General features: G+C 44.3%; 1 protein-coding gene across 5 annotated transcripts in view; it reads right to left on the reverse strand.

Annotated features, from left to right (window-relative positions):
• Positions 1 to 21,653, reverse strand: part of adgrg6 (adhesion G protein-coupled receptor G6) — a 161,718-nt gene that overhangs the window by 78,185 nt on the left and 61,880 nt on the right. For all 5 annotated transcript variants that reach the window (XM_073050438.1, XM_073050437.1, XM_073050435.1 and 2 more), the window contains one exon: positions 5,326 to 5,391. In XM_073050438.1, the coding sequence (XP_072906539.1) occupies positions 5,326 to 5,391 (66 nt within the window). The remainder of the gene's footprint in view (positions 1 to 5,325; positions 5,392 to 21,653) is intronic.

Below are 21,653 nucleotides of genomic sequence, written 5' to 3' on the forward strand. Positions count from 1 at the left end.
TCGAGTGAACATAGGTTTAAGGTGAGAGTGGAAAGATTTCAAGGGGACCTGACGGGCAAGCTTTTCACACAGAAGGCGTTGGGTATTTGGAACCAGCCACCAGAGAAGAGAGGCAGGTGGAATTACAATGTTTAAAAGACACTTGGACAGGTAGATGGATGGAAATGTGGGCGGAAACTGGAGCACCTGGAGGAAACCCGCATGGTCACGGGAGGATGTATAAATTCCTTACAGGCAGTGACGGGAATTGAACCTGGGTCACTGGTACTAACCACTACACTGCTGTGCCGCCATCCAGTCATAACCGTGTGACTGACTCTCATCTGACCTAATTTCTCCTGCAACAGAACATCCGTCGTCTGAGGATACTAACTCTAGAGGCGATATTCCCTGGCGATTAGAAGAATGTGTTGTGAACTTATTCAAAAATATCCCCATGGGGTGGATGCCGAGATATTTCCTCTGATGGACGGTCACAAACAAGACTAACTCTGAGGCTCGTCACTTAAGACTCAGATGCATGAAAGCCTCTTTTCCCTAAAGTAGATCTACTCATTACTTCTATTCTCTTCTTTTAGATCCAATTTTTATAACTCTAAGACACTTTATTCTGCTATTGTGTTTCCTTTGGACCACCATGGCATGCAAATGCGATGAAATGATCTGTATGGATGGTATGCAAAACAAAGATTTCACTGTACTCCAGAACCCGTGACAATAGTAATCTGGTTACTAATTAATTGGGGGAGTGGGGCTGATGGGATTGCCCTGAGAGCCAGCATACTAATGAATGCCACCACTTTGAAGCACAGCTTCCATTCTGCTGGTATAAGACTACTGAACCCTCCAGGAGGACCACAACCTTGGAGGCTTGCATGCTTCAATGGTCCAGAGAGCTCCTGTATGTTGGCTGGGACCAGGGCTTCATGCTTTGGCGCTTGGTAGTGTTGGCGCGTGGCCAAGTGGTTAAGGTGTTCGTCTAGTGATCTGAAGGTCGCTAGTTCAAGCCTTGGCTGAGGCTGCGTGTGTGTCCTTGAGCAAGGCACTTAACCACACATTGCTCTGCGATGACACCAGTGCCAAGCTGTATGGGTCTTAATGCCCTTCCCTTGGACAACATCAGCGATGTGGAGAGGGGAGACTTACAGCTTGGGCAACTGCCGGTCTTCCACAAAAAAAAATCCTTGCCCAGGCTTGCGCCCTGGAAACTTTCCAAGGTGCAAATCCATGGTCTATCGAGACTAACAGAGGCCTACATCAGGGTCACCCACGCCAAACAGGTCAAAGGCTAAGAGTGGTCCGCCGGTTCTCCAGGTTTGAGTGTTCAGCTCAGGGCTAACAACCGTGAATGGTAAAACAAAATTGTAGTGAAGAATACTTCAAGATCTGAGTGCGATGGTATTCCTGAGTCTCCACCCAGGACTTGCATGACTGACAGCAGTGAAAACCGAGAGGAAGCTACTGACACGATGAAGGAAGCCTTGAACACCATCAGAGATGGAGGACCTTCATTGCTGTGCTAAAAGCCAGTGGTGCAATGGACAGTAAGTAAGTAAGACTATTGAATCATCCTCTTTTAAAACAAGGTGGACGTTTGGCCACACAATTGACCTCATCGTCACCCTCGCACCTTGTTGTCTGCCTGCACTGCACTCTCTCTCTTACTCTAACACTATAGTCTGCATTCTGGTTTTTTAATATTTTTTGTAGTACCTTAATGTACACATGTTTGAAATTATCTGTATGGATGGCACGCAGTATATATTTGTTTTTCCTGTACATCATAGAGTGGTGGACTTTAGGAGATCTAGGCCTCATATGGAGCCAGTGATCATTAATGGAGAATGTGTGGAGCAGGTTAAGACCTACAAGTATCTGGGAGTACAGTTAGACGAGAAGCTAGACTGGACTGCCAACACAGATGCCTTGTGCAGGAAGGCACAGAGTCGACTGTACTTCCTTAGAAGGTTGGCGTCATTCAATGTCTGTAGTGAGATGCTGAAGATGTTCTATAGGTCAGTTGTGGAGAGCGCCCTCTTCTTTGTGGTGGCATGTTGGGGAGGAAGCATTAAGAAGAGGGATGCCTCACGTCTTAATAAGCTGGTAAGGAAGGCGGGCTCTGTCGTGGGCAAAGTACTGGAGGGTTTAACATCGGTAGCTGAGCGAAGGGCGCTGAGTAGGCTACGGTCAATTATGGATAACTCTGAACATCCTCTACCTAGCACCATCCAAAGACAGAGAAGCAGTTTCAGCGACAGGTTACTATCGATGCAATGCTCCTCAGACAGGATGAAGAGGTCTATACTCCCCAATGCCATTAGGCTTTACAATTCAACCGCCAGGACTTAAGAACTTTTTAAAAGCTATTATTAATGCTTTTTGAGATAGTGATTTAGATGCATATCATATTTTTTACTGAGTTAAGTATTGTATGTAATTAGTTTTGCTACAACAAGTGTATGGGACATTGGAAAAAAAAAGTTGAATTTCTCCATGGGGATGAATAAAGTATCTATCTATCTATCTATCTATTACAGCTCAGAAAGAGGCCCTTTGGTCCATCTACTCTGTGCTGAACTATCACTCTACTTAGGCCCAGTATGATAACAATGAACTAAGTTACCAATTTTGTGAATCACTGGAGTGGAGAAGGATGAATCACTGGATATATTCAAATCAGAGATAGATAAAGTTTTGAAAGATCAAGGATTTGAGGATTCTGACATAGCAGACCAGTTGGGACCAGCATAGATTGAATATATTGAATGGGAGGGCATGTTTGAGGGGCCAAGTGGCTTACTTCTGTTCCTATTTTCTCGCACTCTTGTGTGACACCTCGGCCCAGCCAAGTTGTCGGGAGAAGAAAGGGTATGGAGCTCGTTGCCTGGAGATGCATGCCTGCAAGTGTTTGCTTAAAGAGGATCAAGCAAGGGAAACAGGAAGCAGGCAGGTGGCTGTGGTAAAATGTGCTTTGGAATTTAATTAACACGACAATTTCCTGGGATGGATGCCCAGGCTGCCTGAAGATAGGGAGTGTTTGAGGCTGGGGGGCACGGAAGGAGAGGGAGAAGCTTAAACCTGCTGAGTTTGGAGTTTCTTGCGTGTGTGTGTCCTGCGGGAAGCCTGTTCCTCCAAGAGTGTCTCAATATGATGCCTGCTGCTCATTTTTGTTGAAAAAAATACTACTATATCTACTAACTACAATGTTTCTCCGCTGACTTTGTTCACAATACAACACAGTTTGGTGGAGTTTAAGAGGCTTTTAGACAGTCACATGAATATGAAGGGAATGGAGGGATATGATTGATAGGCAGGAGAAGGTACCGTAATTTAGTATAAATTGCCACAAGATTGGTACAACAATGTGGGCTGAATGGTGCTGTATCATGCTAGACTCAATAGCTGCTTTATTAGATATACCTGTACACCTGCTCATTAATGCAAATATCTAATCAGCCAATCATGTGGCAGACATGGTTCAGTTGTTGTTCATACCAAACATCAGATTACAAACGTACACACAGTGGCCACTTTAATAGGTACAGGAAGTATCAAATAAAGTGGCCACTGAGTGTATATCTTAAGTTTTAATCGAAGGACAAATAATACTTTGGAGTCACATAGGAGCTAGCTCAGGCTTAGAAAGTCAGTTCCCATAAAAGGGTAAGAAAACCAGTTGGATATTTTAATTAGCCACCTTTAAAGATGTTAACATTTCTAGATTTAACTTCATTGACCGAATTTTAAATCAGCTATGTGGTGGAATTTACACTTGCCTCTCCCGCCATTAACCCAGGGTTGTCTGCCCAGTTACATAAATATGTATTTTCCTTGTTCTTAAGTTAGAGAAGAGAACATATTAGAGGCTGTGATGAAAAAGGTATGGATTGTTTGGAAAAACCGAACAGATGTAATATGGGCCAAATGGCCTCCTTTTGTAATTCAGTGAATTTTAATCCTGATTTTATGATTCTCGTCCCAAAGTTTTTTTCCAATGAGGAAAGCTCTCTCTGAATAACCAAGAGTCCAAAAACAAAACATGATGTATATTTATTTTGCTGTTTCTCCTGAGAGAGAGCCTGATTGGTATGTCTAAAACCTTCCAATGCTCTGTTGATACAGAAGTTCAAGTTCGGCAACAAACACTCGGCATGAATGAAACATGGAAACAAAAGTCAACATCACACAAACTGAGGGAACAGAGTCAAGCTTTGAACGGGAAAGGTTTGGCACCATTTGTGAAAAACCAGAAATCATTGACTATGAATCCAGGAAAATTTACATCCTACACTTTGTAAATATATTTCTGCCTTTCTCTCTTTCTCTGTCTCTTTTTCTATCTCTCTTTCTCTCTCTCACTCTCAAACTCTGTCTCTCTCCTCTTTATCCTGTCTCTCCCTCAAACTCTCACTCAAACTCTGTCCTTCTCTCTATCCTCTGTCTTGCTTTCTCTGTCTCTCCCTCAAATTCTCTATCCTTTCTTCTCTCTTCTCTCTCTCTCCTCTCTGTCTCTCTATCTCTATCTGTCTTTCTCCCTTCTCTATCTCTCTCCTCTGTCTCTCTATCTACCTCTCTCTATCTCTCTCTCCCCCTCTCTGTCTCTCTCTCCCCTCTCTCTCTTTCTCTATATCTCTCTTTTTCTCTCTCACTCTCAAACTCTGTCACTCTCCTCTTTATCCTGTCTCTCTCTCAAACACTCACTTAAACTCTGTCCTTCTCTCTATCTTCTCTGTCTTGCTGTCTGTCTCTCCCTCAAATTCTCTATCCTTTCTTCTCTCTTCTCTCTCTCTCTCCTCTCTGTCTCTCTATATATCTCTCTCTCCTCTCCGTCTCTCTCTCTCCCTATCATTTTTTAACTCTCTCTCTCTCTCTAATTCTCACATTCTTTTGCTCCCCTCCCAAACTCTCGGGGAATCCACTGAACAAAATATCAACCCCACACTCCCAGAGCCAGGAAATAAATGAATCATCGAACCTGATAGAATCTATCTATGAAACAGCACAGTGGGACCATCCCCTTTCACCCAGTGAGAGTGCAGTGCAAAAGGAAACAAATCAGAAAATCTTTGGCTCATTTCCTGACCTTCTCCCAATGAGGGTTGCTGGAAACCATCCGGAAGTGACCAATACTTAATTGGCCTTTCTCCTGGCCTAGCTCAGGGCAGCAGGTGCTGCTTAAATTAGACTCGTGGCTGGTAAAGTTTAGTTACTCTGGTAAAGAACTTGCACATGGAACAGAATGCACCAGTCAAAGACTGATCCTGTTAAAGACTGAAACTTTAAAACTGACCATTGTGGTCATGCCTATGCCATCCTTGGCCCTACCTTGACATGCCGATCTGAAGGATGAGCAGGTAGGTGCGATAGTCGGTGTAGCAGGCAGTTTGGAGGCTGAAAGGGAAGGAGAAACAAACATTACTTAGCTAGCAGCAGGGTGGTGCTGTCAGACTGGTGTGTGTGTGTGTGTGTGTGTGTGTGTGTGTGTGTGTGTGTGTGTGTGTGTGTGTGTGTGTGTGTGTGTGTGTGTGTGTGTGTGTGTGTGTGACAAAGAGAGAGAAAGACAGGGGGTGGTGACAGACAGACAAAGAAACAGAGAGAGAGAGGGGAGAGAAGCAGTGACAGAGAGAGAGACAGGGAGGGAGAAAGAGAGAGGGGAGAGAGGGAGAGGGAGACAGAGATGGAGAGAAAGATAGAGGGGAGAGAGAGGGAGAGAGAGAGGGGGGAGAGAGACAGGGAGAGATGGAGGTAGAGGGGCGTAGAGAGAGGGGGAAGGGAGAGACAAAGTGGGAGGGAGAGAGAGCGGAGAGAGACAAAAATAGTGGGAGAAACAGAGGGAGAGACAGACATAGGGGGAGAGAGAGTGGGGAGAAAATGTACAAGACGCTGATTTGTATGAAAACCTGTGAAAATATCCTCCCGGTGAGGCGGGTCTCATTCTCTCTATCTCCATCAGCTGCACAAAGGCTTCAAAGATGTAAGCCTCTCATCAGAGCCCTGAGCGCAAGCTCCTGGTTGCTTAACAATGCAGCGACGTACAAGTGCTGCACTGTTGAAGATACAGCCCTTCTAATGAGAATTATGCCACAGAGAATCCACACCATGCACAGAAATGAAGAGAATCAGAATCAGGATTCTTATTTTGTATTTTATTTAATGTAGAGATCCGGCACGGAATAGGCACATCTGGCCCAGTTACCCCTTGGTTTAACCTTGGCCTAATCACAGGACAATATATTATGATCAATTAACTGGTATGTCTTTGGACTGTGGGAGGAAACAGGAGCATCTGGAGAACCTGCTCACAATACTCCAAGTGAGGCCTCGCCAGTGCCTTATAAAGTTTCAACATTGCATCCTTGCATTTTTATTTTAGTCCTCATGAAATGAATGCTAACATTGCATATGCCTTCCTTGCCACAGGCTTATTCTGCAAATTAGCCTTTAGGGAATCCTGCAGAAGGACCCCCAAGTTCCCCTGCACCTCAGCTTTCAGTATATTCTCTGCATTTAGAAAACAGTCAGCCTTTTCATTTCATCTGCTGAAGTCGATGACCACACACTTCAGGACACTGTATTCCATTTGCCAATTCTTTGCCCGTTCTCCTAATCTGCCTAGATATTTCTATAGCCTAACTTTCTCAAAACTGCCTGCCCCTCCTATATTTATATCATCTGCAAACTTTGCCACAAAGCCATCAATTCCATCATTCAAGTCATTGACATACAGTTGTGGAACACCAATAGTCACCAGCAGCCAGCCAGAAAACACTTCCTTTATTCCCACACTTAGCCTCCGGCCAATCAGCCACTGTTTTATCCATGCTACAATTTTTAATACCATGGACTCAAAGCCTGTTAAACAGGCTTACATGCCTTTGACAAGGTGCCACAGGCCTTCTGAAAATCCAAGTATATAACATCAACTAATTCTCCTTTGTCTATCCTTGTTATTTCTTCAAAGAATTCCAGCAGATTTGTCAGGCAAGATCTTCCCTTGAGAAACCATGCTGACTAAGGACCAGCTTATCATGTGCCTCCAAATACCCTGAGACTTCATCCTTAATAATCGACTCCAACATCTTCCCATCTACTGAGGTCAGACTCACTGGCCTATAGTTTCCTTTCTTCTGCCTCTCTCCCTTCTTGAAGAGTGGAGTGACATTTTCACTTATCCAGTCTTCCAGAACCATTCCAGAATCTAGTGAATCTTGAAAGATCATTACTAATGCCTCCATGATCTCTTCAGCCACTTCTTTCAGAACCCTAGGGTGTACACCACCTGGTCCAGGTAATTTATCTACCTTTAGACCTTTCAGTTTCCCAAGAAACTTCTCTCTAGTTGTGGTAACTTCACACACTTCATGACCTCTGACACCTGGAACTTCCACCATACTGCTAGTGTCTTTCACAGTGAAGACTGATGCAAAATTCTTAATCAATTAATCCGAATGTTGTTGCCCCCCCCCCCCCCCATTACTATCTGTCCAGCATGTGTTTTCCAGTGGTCTGATATTCACACTCATCTCTCTTTTAAACTTTATGTATCTGAAGAAACTTTTGGTATCCACTTCAATATTATTGGCTAGCTTTCTTTCATAGTCCATCTTTACCTTCTTAATGACATTTTTAGTTGCCTTCAATTGGTATTTGAAAGCTTCCCAATCCTCTAACTTCACACTAATTTTTGCTGTATTATATGCCCTCTCTTTGGCTTTTTGTTGGCTTTGACTTCTCTCGTTAGCCATAGTTGTGTAATCCTGCCTTTGGAGTACTTCTTCCTCTTTGGGATGTGTGTATCCTATGCCTTCCAAATTGTTTCCAGAAATTCCAGCCATTGCTGCACTACCATCATCCCTGCCAGTGTCCTTTTCCAATCAATTCTGGCCAAATCCTCTCTCCTCCCTCTGTATTTCCCTTTGCTCCACTGTGATACTGACACATATGATTTCACCTTCTCCTCACATTTCAGGGCGAATTCAATCTTTTTATGATCACACTCCCCAAAGGGTTCATTTTACCTTAAGCTGTCTGATCATTTCTGGTTCATTGCACAACACCCAATCCCGAATAGCTGATCCCCCACTGGCCTCAACCTATGAGCTGCTCGGAAAAGCCATCTCATAGGCACTCTAGAAATTCCCCCTCCTGGAATCCAGCATATTGAAGTGCCCTATGACTATCGTAACATTGTCCTTTTGGCATGCACTTTTTATCTCTCATTGTAATTTGTAGGCCACATCCTTACTACTGTTTGAGGGACTGTATACAACTCCCGTCAGTTCCCTTGCAGTTCCTTAGTTCTACCTACAATGATTCAACACCTTCCGACCCTCTGTCACCTCTTTCTAATGACTTGATCTAATTTTTTACCAACAGCGCAATGCTGCCCCCTCTGCCTTCCTGCTTATCCTTCAATACAACGTATATCATTGGACATTAAGCTCCCAGATATGATCTTTCAGCCATGATTCAGTGATGCCTAGAACATCATACCTGCTTATCTGCAACTGTGCTGCAAGTTCATCTACCTTATTCGGTATCCTGCACACATTCAGATACAACACCTTCAGTCCTGTATTCACCCTTTTCGATTCTGTCTGCCTTCTCATTTCAACTCATCCTCCAAAATTGACTGCAATTTTGCCCAATCAGCAGCCTCCCCTCACTACATATTGCCTGTTTGTAAACTAGCTACATCTTCAGCATTATCATCTGCCTCTCCTAAGATATTTCTTGCATTGAAATATAAATTCAACCTCGCTCAAACTTTTCATTCCTAACTTTGTCTGAGCTCTTACTAATACCTGCCTCCACAACCTCTCCACTAACTGTTCTGGCACTCTGTTTCCCATCCCCCTGCAAATCTAGTTTAAACCCCACCATGCAGCATTGACAACCTTCCCACCAGGATATCAGTCCCCCGCTAGTTCAGATGCAAACCGTCCCTTCTGTACAGGTTCCACCCTCTCTGGAAGAGAATCCAATGACTCAAAAATCTGATGCCCTCCCTCCTACACCAACTCCTCAGCCACGTATTAAACTGTATAATCTTCCTAGTTCTGGCCTCACTAGCACATGGCACGGGTAGCAATCCTGAGATCACAACCCTGGAAATCCTGCCTTTAGCACCTCACTCCCTGAACTCCCAATGCAAAACCTTCCATCCTACCCATGTCATTGGTACCTACATGAGCCACAACTTCTGGCTGTTCACCCTCCCACTTAAGAATCCTCAGGACTCATTCTCACCCACAGAACCTCTTGTCCATCTCCCTAACCAACAAACCCCCTAACACTGCAGCAAGTTTCTCACACCCACTTCCCTTCCGAGTCCCAGAGGCAGGCTCAGTGCCAGAGATCTGATCACTGTGAATTTCCTCATTTAGGTCATCTCTCCTGACGGTATCCGAAGTCGTTGAGGGGGATGGCCACAAGGGTACTCGGCACTGGGGCCTTAACCCTTTCTCCTTCCTCACAGTTTCCTGTGTCCTGCACCTTGGGTGTAACTAGCTCTTTATATGTCCTATCTATTACCCATTTAGCCTCTCGAATGATACGGAGATCATCCAGTTCCAGATGCAACTCCCTAACGCAGTTTGTTAGAAGCTGCAGCCAGATGCACTTCTCACAGTTGTAATTGTCAGAGATACCCGAGGTCTCCCTGCCTACCCACATCCCACAAGAGGACCATTGCACTACCCTGCCTGTCATCTCTTCTGTCCTAGTTGCGCAGATATAAAGAAGAGAAGGAAAAAGCTTTTTTTTGCTTTCTCTGAGTGAAGCCTCAAAGAGCAACAGCCTCAAGATCACCACTTTATGTCCAGTCAGACGATGGTTGCTGCACTTGCCCCGCCTTCCTTTAATTTGCTCTTACTAATCAATCCCAGAAGCTGATTCATCACTGGTCAAAGCTCTATTACGGTACTGCAACCTGCTCCCGCGTTTTACCCTCAGGAAGTGAACCTGTTTGAAGTTCCCTCCTCTCCAAACTTCAGATGTCCTGATTGGCCACTGGTCAAAGATCTATGTCATGGAATTTGTTGTCTTGTAGCAGCAATACACAAAATATACTATAAATTACAATGAGAGAAATATATATATATTAAATAATTAATTATGTACTGATAAAGAACAAAAGCAGAGAGTTAATGTTTAGGCGTCCATGGACCATTTAGAAATCTGATGGCAGAGGGGAAGAAGCTCTTCCTGAAACATTGAGTACGTGTCTTCAGGCTCCTGGTCTTCCTCCCTAATGGTGGCAATAACTGGAGGGCATGTCCTGGGTTATGGGAGTATGGGGGTGCTTAACGATCTCCCTCCCTCTCTCTTTCTCTCCCTCTCTCTCTACCCCTCCCTCCCCCTCCCTCTCTCTTCCCTCTCCCTCCCTCCCTCTCTCTCTCTCCCTCTTCCTCCCCCTCCCTCTCTCTCTCCCCTCCCTCCCCCTCCCTCTCTCTTCCCTCTCCCTCCCTCCCTCTCTCTCTCTCCCTCTTCCTCCCCCTCCCTCTCCCCCTCCCTCTCTCTCTCCCCTCCCTCCCTCTCCCTCCCTCTCTCTCCCCCTCCCTCCCTCTCTCTCTCCCTCCCTCTTTCTCCCCTCTCCCTCCCTCTCCCTCTTCCTCCCTCCCTCTCCCTCCCTCTCTCTCTCCCCCTCCCTCTCTCTCTCTCCCTCTCCCCCTCCCTCCCTCTCTCTCTCCCTCCCTCTTTCTCCCCTCTCCCTCCCTCTCCCTCCCTCTCCCTCCCTCTCTCTCCCTCTCTCTCCCTCCCTCTCTCTCTCCCCCTCCCTCTCTCTCCCCCCCTCTCTCTCTCCCCCTCCCTCTCTCTCTCTCCCTCTCCCTCCCTCTCTCTCCCTCTCTCCCTCCCTCTCTCTCTCTCCCTCCCTCTCCCTCTCTCTCCCTCCCTCTCCCTCTCTCCCTCTCCCTCCCCCCCCTCCTATCACCTTTTTGCAGATGTCCGTAAGGGAAGTTAGGCTATGATGTACCCATGATGTTGGAGCTTGCCAAGTTTACAACCCTCTGCAGCTTTTTCCGATCCTGTGCAGTGGCCCTTCCATACCAGACTGGTGATGCAACCAGTCAGATTGATCTCCACGGTACATCTCTAGAAATGTGCTCAACTCCTTGGTGACATACCAAATCCCCTCAAACCTTTAATGACATATAGTTGTTGGCATTCCTTATTCATAATTGCAGCAACATGCTTGGCCCAGAATAGATCTTCAGAGATGTTCACACCTAGGAACTTGAAACTGTTCACCCTTTCCACTTCTGGCCCCTTGATGAGGACTAGTGTGTGTTCCCTCGACTGCCCCTTCCTGAAGTCTACAATCAACTCCTTCATCTTCCTGCTGCTGAGTGCAAGGTTGCCGTTGTGACAACCTTGCACCTAACGTCAGTAAGACCAAGGAGCTCAGTGCCCTGGCTCATCTCTACTAGCTTTCACAAACTCGGGGTACTCTGAAGCATCTCACAGCTGAATAAATATTTGCCAAAATCACTGTTGCAATATTAGCAATCAGCTCACAGCTTCCTCTGATTAACAGCTTTGTAATGAGATGATTCACATTTTCATGGGCTTAGTTTGGAGGATATTATTACCCAAGTGACTGTGCTCTGCTCTTTGGCCTTATGGATAGCTCGTAATCTTATAAACCTCTATCAGATCTGCCTTAGTCTCTGCCACTCCAGAGAAAATAATTCAAGTCTGTCCAACCTCTCGTACTTGAGAGGAAGGGTTGAGCGAGCTGGGGCTTTTCTCTTCGCAGTGAAGAAGGATGAGGGTTAACCTGGGGGTAGATAGCTGATGAAATTGTGGACTCAAGTCAGGAAAACTTCCAAAGGGCAGGAAAATCACTATCACTCATTCATTAAGGGGTGGGGGAGGCAAAAGACAGGACATTAACTGGCCTGATATCAGTGGTCGATAAGATTTTAGAGTCCATTATTAAGGACAAAGTTTCTAAAAACAAAGTTTCTTGAAACTATTCATCCTTTCCTCAGAACTTGGAAGCTCATAATAAAATAGGCTAAAGTTAGCATGGTTTCCTTAAGGGGAGAGATCTTGCCTGACAAAACTGTTGGAATTCCTTGAGGAAGCAAGCAGAATAGACAAAGGAGAGGCAGTGGATGTTGTTTACATGGATTTGCAGACGGTCTCTGACAAGGAGCTGCATATGATGGGGACACCTACTGAATATTGAAAGACCTGGATAGAGTGGATATGCAGAGAATGTTTTCCAATATTGGGAGAGTCTAGGACCAGAGGGCACAGCCAGAGTAAAGGCTGTTAATGGTATGGGTGCGAGACATAAAAAGATTGGGAAGCCCTAAGACAGAGGGTAGAATCATAACAGTCGTCAACAGACTAGAAAGCCAGCACCTTTTTCCCAGGGTGGCAATGCCAACACCAAGGGACATCTATTTAATGGAGTAGAGGAAAGTTTACGGGAGATATCAAAGGTAAGTTTTTTTTATTATACAGAAAGTGATTGGTGTCTGGAACACACTGCTGATGGTAGTGGTAGAGGCCGATACACCAGGGTCTAAGAGATTGTTAAATAGGCACATGCATGAGCATAAAATGGAGGGTTATGGGCTGTGTAAGTGGGAAAGGTTAGATTGGCCAACGAACTAGGTTTATAGAGGTCGACACATCATGTGCCCAAACTGTGCTATGTTAAAACTTCACCAAAAGCACTGGTTAGGAATGCATATGAAGTAAAGCATTCAGTTCCGGTATCCACTGGAGAAAAAGATGTGATTACAATGGAGGGAGAGCAGAGGAGATTCACTGGGATGTTACCTGGTTTACAAGACTTTAGTTATCGAGAGAGACTGGAGAGGCTGGGTTTGTTTTCCCTGGAGTGAGGGAGGCTGAGGGACGACCTATTAGATTCAAGAATAGGAGAGACCTTGATAAGGTAAATAGTCAGAACCTTCCTCCCCGTGAGTCAAAAAAACTAGGACTGTTTTAATATGAGAGGAAAGAGTTTTAAACGAGATCTGAGGGGCAAGTTTTTGACACTAAGATTGATGCCAGAGAAGATATTGGAATCAGATGCACGCAGACCACCGATTAAATAAGTCAAACTAGTTTACAGTGAGGGCAGGACCCAGCCAGAAGCTGCCACCTCAGTGCTGCAGGACAGGTTCAAAAGCACGGACTGGCGCACATTCAGGAAGGTGGCAGCCTCCGATCATCATGCCAGCATTGACGGATATGCGGGATCGGTGACTGGCTATGTAGGAAAGTGCATTGAGGACATTAACCATGATTAAATACTGCACTGCCACGGCAAACCAGAACCCATAGCTGACTGTGGGGCTTTGTGCACTGCAGAGGGATGCTGCCTTCAGACTGGGGGATAAAAGGACTTTGAGGCCAGCAGGAGCCGAGCTCCCTCATGCCATTAGGAAGGAAAAGCGGGAGTATGCAGAGAAAATTCACAACCATCTTTGTAGCCCCAGGGACATATGGCAATGTATATAATAATCATAACCAAATACAAGTCTACCCTGCACGTCAATGACAGTGACACCTCCATTCCATAGGCTGAATGCCTTCTATGCAGGATTTGACGCATTGAACAACTTCACTCAACTTCACTTGATATGTTCCCACAACCAATGATCTCACTTTCAAAGGCTCTTTATCTCATTATCTTATGTTCTCATTATTTATTGCTATTTATTAATATTTGCATTTGCACAGTTTGTTGTCTTCTGCACTCTCATTGATCTTTCATTAATCCTGTTATAGTTACTATTCTACAGACTTTTTGAGTATGCCCACATGAGGATGAATCTCAGCGTTATATAGGGTGACATATATGTACTTTGAACTTTGACATTGGGGGACAGTCCCCTCTCCCCCTAAGGGGCAGACATCTGGTCTGGCTGCAGCCGATGTGAGGAGGATCCTAGCCAGGGTAAATCCACGCCAAGCTGTGGGGCTGGACAACGTACCTGGTCATGTTCTGAGGAACCGTGCAGTTCAGCCAACAGAGGGCTTAATGGGCATCTTTAAGATTTCTTTGAAACAATCCATTGTCCCTGCAGGCTGCAGGACATCCACCATCATTATGGTGCCCAAGGGAGTGACAGTAACTGGCCTAAATGAGGAGGAGCCTGAAGACTCACACTCAATTTATTATGAACAGCTTCTTCCCTTCTCCATTAGATTTCTGAACCAGTCCAGAAACCCATGAGCACTATCTCACTATTCCTCTTTTGCAATATTTATTTTTGCAACCTCTAATAATTTTTATGTCTTGCCTTGTACTGCTTCCCCAATATCAGTGATAATAAAACTGATTCTGATTCTGTCTACACTTCTCACTGCCTTGGGAAAGAAGCCAAATTAAGGACCCCACCCAGCCCAGACATTCTCCCATCTCCTCCATCTTCTCTCTCTGTGGGCCAGATCAGGGAGGACGGAAGGTTTCTTCTCTAAGACTTCAGTGAATTGGATTTGTCCGTATAACAACCCAGCACTTTCATCAGCATTTTTACTAATGGCTGGATGATTTTTTTTTTTTTGCTTTTGCTGAGTTCCTCCACAGAATAAATCATTGGCAACACACTCAGCAGGGCAAAGTGAATGTCCAACAGTCAGTCACACCAGGGAAAATCTTCCCAGGATGGCAACAGAATAAAGCGAGCACAATATATTTTCCTGCACACACGCTTGTGATAATGAAATGACTAATTCATCGAGCACTGAAGCCAGTCCATGTGTGGGCTGAAACAGTTACTGAATAACATGACTCTAGACAGCCACACTGCATTCTGTTCATACCACTGGACCTCCACCCAACACTGGCTTGATGCAATCATTTTTCGCATTTACTTTTAAGATCATAAGACACAGCAGCAGAATTGGGTCATTCAGGAGGATTTATTATTTATCTCAACCCCACTCTCCTGTAACCTTTGACACCCATACTAATTGAGAACCCCCACTTTAAATATACACAATGACTTGACCTCCACTGTGTCCCTGGAAATGAACTCCACAGAGTCTCCACACTCCAGCTAAAGACAAGTTTCCTCATCTCTGTTCTAAATGGATGTCCTTGTATTCTGAGGCTGTGCCCTCTGGTCCTAGACTCCCCCACTATTGGAAGCATCCTCTCAACATTCACTGTATCTATGCCTTTCAATATTCAATAGGTTTCAATTCTTCGTTCTTCTAATCTGCAGTGAGTACATGCCCAGTTACTTTCTAACTGATACAGTATGTAATTGTAGTTGGTGGACATTATCCAGCGGCACTTGGCGAAGGTTCACAGTTCTTTTTCAGCTTTATTCCGCATTCTTGAGCAACAATACAACTTACATTGCAGCTTTGGTCAGGTGGCACTTGGAATACCGTGTAGCATTTTGGTCACCCTGTTGTAGGAAAGATGTGGCTAAACTGGAAAGAGGGCAGAGAAGATTTACAAGGACATTGCCAGAATGGGAGGGACCAAGTTATAGGGAGAGGTTAGCCGAGCTAGGTCTTTATCCCTCGGAACGTTGGAGAACGAGGGGTGACCTAAAGTTATAGGAGAGAGATACGGAGGACAGTTTTTTCACTGTGTTAAGGGAGTCAAAAACTAGGGGAAATAGGTTTAATGCAAAAGGGGAAAGATTTAAAAGGAACCGGAGGGACACCTTTTCCATACAAAGGATGGTAAGTGTATGGAATGATCTGCCAGAGGAAGTGGTTGAGGTAGGTACAATAGAAGCAATTGCATGGGTACATGAAAGGGCAAGGCTTGGAGGAATATGGGCCGAACACAGGAGACTGGGACAAGCTGGCTGGATAATGTGGTTGCTATGGACTGGTTGGGCCAATAGGCCTGTATCCATAGGCTCTATGACTCAATAGCTGGGGTAGTAGTCTATCTATTTATCCTTACCCCCATATTAATAGAGAACACGATGGCAGATATGCCAAAATGTTTCCAGAGTTGTTATTCTTGTTTCATATGGCAGTTGCTTTTCTCTTCACACTTCTCATTGGTTTTTGTCAAGCCACTCCTCCAGCTCGTGGCCGTGTCGATGGACTACAGCAAAGCCATCTCGGGTCTTGGTGAAAGGGCATGTTTGGACCAGGTGGAGGACATCCTGGGTTAGGGTGCCTCAGGGCAAGCTGGGGTATGTCAGGCACCCCATCGCTGTAGTGTTTGCGCTGGTTTGGCATGTCGACTTCTCAGTCTACTTGCGGCTGTCCTGTTTTTTCTGGTAGCTGTAGTAAAGCCTGGGAGGAGCAAGGTGGGGTCAATCATCAGATCTCTGCCAGGAGGTGAGTTGGTGTGCCAGAATTGGCTCCATTCAGTGCACTTGCCATAGGAGCCGAGGTTTTTCAAGTTGTAGAAAGGTTTTCGGGAATTGAGTCGGGAAGTTGGAGAACCATTTTTGATGAGTTTATCAACTGGAATATTGTTGGGTATATTTTGGAATTTGCTGAAGCTGCTCTTCTACAGATCCCTGGGGTTGCTATTCCGCTCACTGTTGGGAGCCAATGGACAGGTGTGGATTTTAGAGCTCCTGAGATTATTCTCATAGAGGTATGGAGCTGTGTACTGATGATGTTGGTGTGAGCTCTTTTCTCCCAGGTGGGTGTGCAATACTCAGCAACTGAGAAACATACTGCTATGCTGACTGGCTAAGCACCCCATTTGGTTCCTGCTACCTTCTTGATTATGGCCACTCGGGATTTTAGTTTCTTTGCAACATTCTGAAGGTGGATCTTGTATGAGAGAGTTCAATCTAGTGTGACTCCTAAGTACCTTGGATGTGGATTGTTGGGTAGCAGTTTGTCATTTAGTTTGATATTAAGTTTAAGTTTGGTTAGTCGGTTGTGCAGATGAAATATGGAAGTTACTGTTTTGTTGACATTCATATTTAGGTACCACTTTGAGAAAGTATTTGGATAGGGAGTTGATATCTTGGATAAAGTTTTTTCAATGGATTTGGCATCGTTCAATTGCAAGGCTATGGCCCAGTCATCAGCATATCCAGATTTAGCAGATTTGGTCTCAGGGAGGTCACTCAAGTATAGATTGAACAAGGTTGGAGCCAGAATTGACTCTGGGTGGACACCATTGTGGAATTTCATTATGCGACTGGTGCCACTTCCTAGGCAGGTGAAGAAAGAACGTGTGCCTGTCGTTCTATGGAGGAGATGTAAGACCTTTTTACTTGGGATGATTCAGGCTGTACTGCGCTGGACTCCTCTATGTTCTATGCTCTTTGTTCTAAAACAAAGATATTAATCATACCTTGGAACATGTGACAATAGTTTACCAATTAATTTACTTCCAAATCTTTGAATGCATTTAAATTGCATGCATTTGTGATTCTGCAGTGTGAGGTTTCAAGCCAAAATGATCACAATCCCCAATGGACATTTCTTGACACCCACTGAGATCCACCAGCAGATTGTCTGCTATCCTTTATGCTCCTGAACGGTGCCTTCTGGTACTCACAGAGGAGGATGATTACGCATCTACTTTCACAGAAATTTGCAAAGATTCAGTATGTCATCTAAAACTTTGACAAACTTCTATAGATGTGTGGTGGAGAGTATATTAACTGGTTGCACCATGGCCTGGTATGGAAACACAAATGCTCTTGAATAGAAATGTTTCCAAAAAATGGTCAATATTGGCCATCCATCATGCCCTTCCCACATCTACTTGGAGCACTGTCGCAGGAAAGCGACATCCATCAGCAAAAACTCCCACCATCCAGGCTATGCTATTTTCTCACTGCTGCCATCTGGAATAAGGGACAGGAATGTCAGGACCCACAGCATCAGGGTCAGGAACAGTTAGTACCCCTCAGCCATCAGGCTCTTAAACCAACGGGGCTAGCTTCACTCAACTGCACTCACCCCATCACAGAACTGTTCGCACAACCTATGGATTCACGTTCAAGGACTCATTGCAACATGTTCTCAATATTTATTGCTTCTTTTTCTCTTGTGCATTCACACAGTTTGTTATCTTTTGCACAGTGGTTGTTTGTCCTTCTGCTGGGTGTGGTCTTTCATTGATTCTATTGTGTTTCTTGGATTTAGTATGTATGCCCACAAGAAAACAAATTTCTGAGTTGTATATGGTCACATATAAATACGTGATAATAAATTTGCTTTGAACTTTGAGACACCAGATGACATGGGTTTGGATCCCGCCAGGCCAGGAAGGTAAGTTAAATACGGCAATAATTTTTTTTTTTAAATCGACCATCAAGGATGTTTGTAAAACTGGTTGCCTTTTCAAAAAACTGGTCTGAATCACTAATGTTTTCAAGGGCAAGACGTTTGCCATTTTAATCCAGTCAGTCATAAGTCCTACTAGGAGCTACCAACTGTTCACCACCGCCTTAGCCCAGGGACAATTAAGGATAGATGATAAATATTGGTATTGTTAGTGACATCCACACCCTATGGATGAAAAATAAAACATTTGAAATATTTGGTGACGATATATATTTGGTACCTAATAAAGTGGCCAGTGAGTGTATGTGTGTGGTCTTCTGCTGCTGTAGCCCATCCACTTCAAGGTTCAATGTGTTGGGCGTTCAGAGATGCCCTTCCTCACACCACTGTTGTAACATGTGGTTATTTGAGTTACTGTCACCTTCCTGTCAGTTTGAACCAGTTTGGCAATTCTTCTCATTAACAAGGTATTTACACCCATGGAAAAGCCACACACTGGATGTATTTTTTTGTCTTTCACTCCATTCTCTGTAAACTCTAGAACAGCTGTGTGTGAAAATCCCAGGAGATCAGTAATTTCAGAGCACCTCAAACCATCCTCTCTGGCACTAACAATCATTCCACGGTCAAAGTCACTTAGATCACATTTCTTCCCCATTCTGATGTTTGGTATGAACAACTGAACCTCTTGACCATGTCGGCATGCTTTTATGCATTGAGTTGCTGCCACATGATTGGCTGATTTGATATTTGCATTAGTGAGCAGGTGTACAGGTGAATCTAATAAAATGGCCACTGAGAGTATGTACTAAAGGAAGGCTGGTGAGGAGCAGTTAGTACATCATTACAGAGTTCATTTCCAACATGGTCTGTAAGGAATTCGTATGCTCTGTCCATGAACTATGTCGGTTTATCTCCAGGTGCTCCAGTTTCTTCCCACAGTGCAAAGAATTACCGGTTAGTAGGTTAATTGGCCATAGTAAATTGTCCTCTGAATAGGCTGAAGTTAAATAGGTGAATTTCTGGATGGTGCAGTTGACTGGGTCAGAAGAGGCCATTCCACACTATTCTCTAAAGTTGACTTTGAACCAGTGCTGGTGTTTACACTGGAATAATATGCAGATACAGGCTGTTACTGTGGTTTCATCTCAAAAGATGTCTATGTCAATTTTGTCCATAAGTAGAAAATACACAAAATCTTTCGATACAATAACCATACATCCGTGGTTTCATGATGAATGGGGTTAAGTCCAATTAATATCAACATTTCAATGTTATCTTCCCCTGGTAGAGAATCAAGATGTCCCACAGTCACAGGATGGGTAAACAGGCTTCAACTATTAGTGGATGTTACATTGTTTAATCAGTATTTCTCCTTAAGGTTATTGTAGCCAGAATTGGTAATGGGGATAAGCTCCCATTACCCACTAAATGCTTCCATGGTGTGCATCTCAAATAGCATCTGACAATCAAGTCCAGCTCCTGGTCTTCATGTGTGGCTTAACTACTAAGCCCAGTGGAACCATTCCTACTGACAGAAGAAGTGGCAATAGCGGGTTACTGGTGTCTAAAAACCAGTTGCTTCAGGTAGAAGAGGCTCGTCAACCATGGTTGGCAGCTCATGTAGGAGAAGGAAAGTCCGCTGCAGTTTGCTGTCTACATTTTACTGCCCTTGCTTGTGTACAAGCTTACATATTATGTAGACAGCTGGGACAAATATCCATGATTGAACACGACCAAAGGAGGTCTTCAATTGTTACACAAAAGAGTCTTTGAGTCAAATACAACTCCTTTGTCTTGACTGGTCCATGCTGACAACGATGCCATTTTAGCTAGTCCCATGTGCTTCATTTGGGCCATATCCCTCTAACCTTTCCCATCCATGAGGCATCTATCGCCAGGACCTCCAGACTCAAACCCTTACTTTCCTCAAGTAGCAAGGCTGATCAACACCTCCACCCACTAACCCACCCCTCCACAACCCTTCCCCTCCATCACTACTTTATCATTTCCTGTCAGTGTCAGTTATATACAGACACCCCTGCGCTTAGCATCACTTTATGGACATATAATCACACTACGTATATAAGCTATCCTAATATATTTATTGTGTTTTTAAGTTATTATTGTATACATTATAAGACCATAAGATCTAAGAGCAGAATTAGGCCACTTTGCCCACCGAGTCTGCTCTGCCATTTCTTCATGGCTAATCCATTTACCCTGTCAGCCCCAATCTCCTGTCTTCACTCCATATGCCTTCACGCCCTAACTAATCAAGAATCTATCAAACTCTGCCTTAAATATACCCAATGAGTGGCCTCCACAGCCGTCTGTGGCAAAAAAAATTCTGCAGATCCATCACTCTGTGGCTAAAGAAGTTTCTCCTCATCTCCATTCTAAAAAAGACTCCCCTCTATTCTGAGGTTGTGTCCTCTGGTCTTAGACTCCCCCATCACATCCACTCTATCGAGGCCTTTTACCATTTGATAGGTTTCAATCAGGAACCTCAATCTTCTGAATTCCAGTGAGTAGAGTCCCAGAGCTATCAAACGCTCCTCATGTGACAAGCCTTTCAAGCTTGGAATCATTTTCATGAACTTCCTTTTAACCCTTGCCAATGCCACCACATCCTTTCTTAGATAAGGTGCCCAAACGGAGCCACAATACCTACAAATGAGAACTCACCAGTGCCTTATAAAGCCTCAACATTACAATCTTGCTTTTATATTCTAGTCCTCTCGGAAAGAGTGCCAACATCGTATGTGCCTTCCTCAATACTGATTCAACCTGCAAATTACTGTTAGGGAATCCTGCGCGAGGACTCCCAAGTCCCTTTGCACCCCAGATATTTGAATTTTCGCTCCATTTAAAAAATATTTAGAAATACTGTAAATTTATCTTATTGTGTTTTTTTGTGCTACATAGGATCCAGAGTAACAATTATTTTGTTCCCCTTTACACTTGTGTACTGGAAATGACAGACAATCTTGAATTCTGAATTTGTCCAAGTGCCTTTTAAATATCGTTAATGCTTCTGCCATATCCACTTCCTCTGGCAGCTCCTTCCATATGAGATGATTCCTCATTCTCCTCAACTCCAAGGAATAAGTGCTAACCTGCCCAACACCTCTCTATAACTTGGTTCCTCAAGTCCTGTCAAACTCCTCATAAGCAGTATCAATAGAGTTATTGCTTGTTAGTTTCCAAAGCAACTCTCATAAGTGGCCTCCTGCGGTGAAAAGGGCAGCCTGTGTTCTTAAGTGACTGGTCTCTGGTAACTATGGGAATGTTACACGTTCTTTTGAAATACTCAAATGGCAAAATAGTCTAACCATGGCTTACAAGGGAAGTCGAAGCTAATGTGAAAACAAAAGGAAGAGCATACAACAAAGCAAAAATTAGTAGGAAGATATAAGATTTGGCAGTTTTAAAAACCTACAGAGACTAAA

This window comes from Hemitrygon akajei, chromosome 7 (genome assembly GCF_048418815.1).
Source record: "Hemitrygon akajei chromosome 7, sHemAka1.3, whole genome shotgun sequence".
NCBI classification, from domain to species: Eukaryota; Metazoa; Chordata; class Chondrichthyes; order Myliobatiformes; family Dasyatidae; genus Hemitrygon; species Hemitrygon akajei.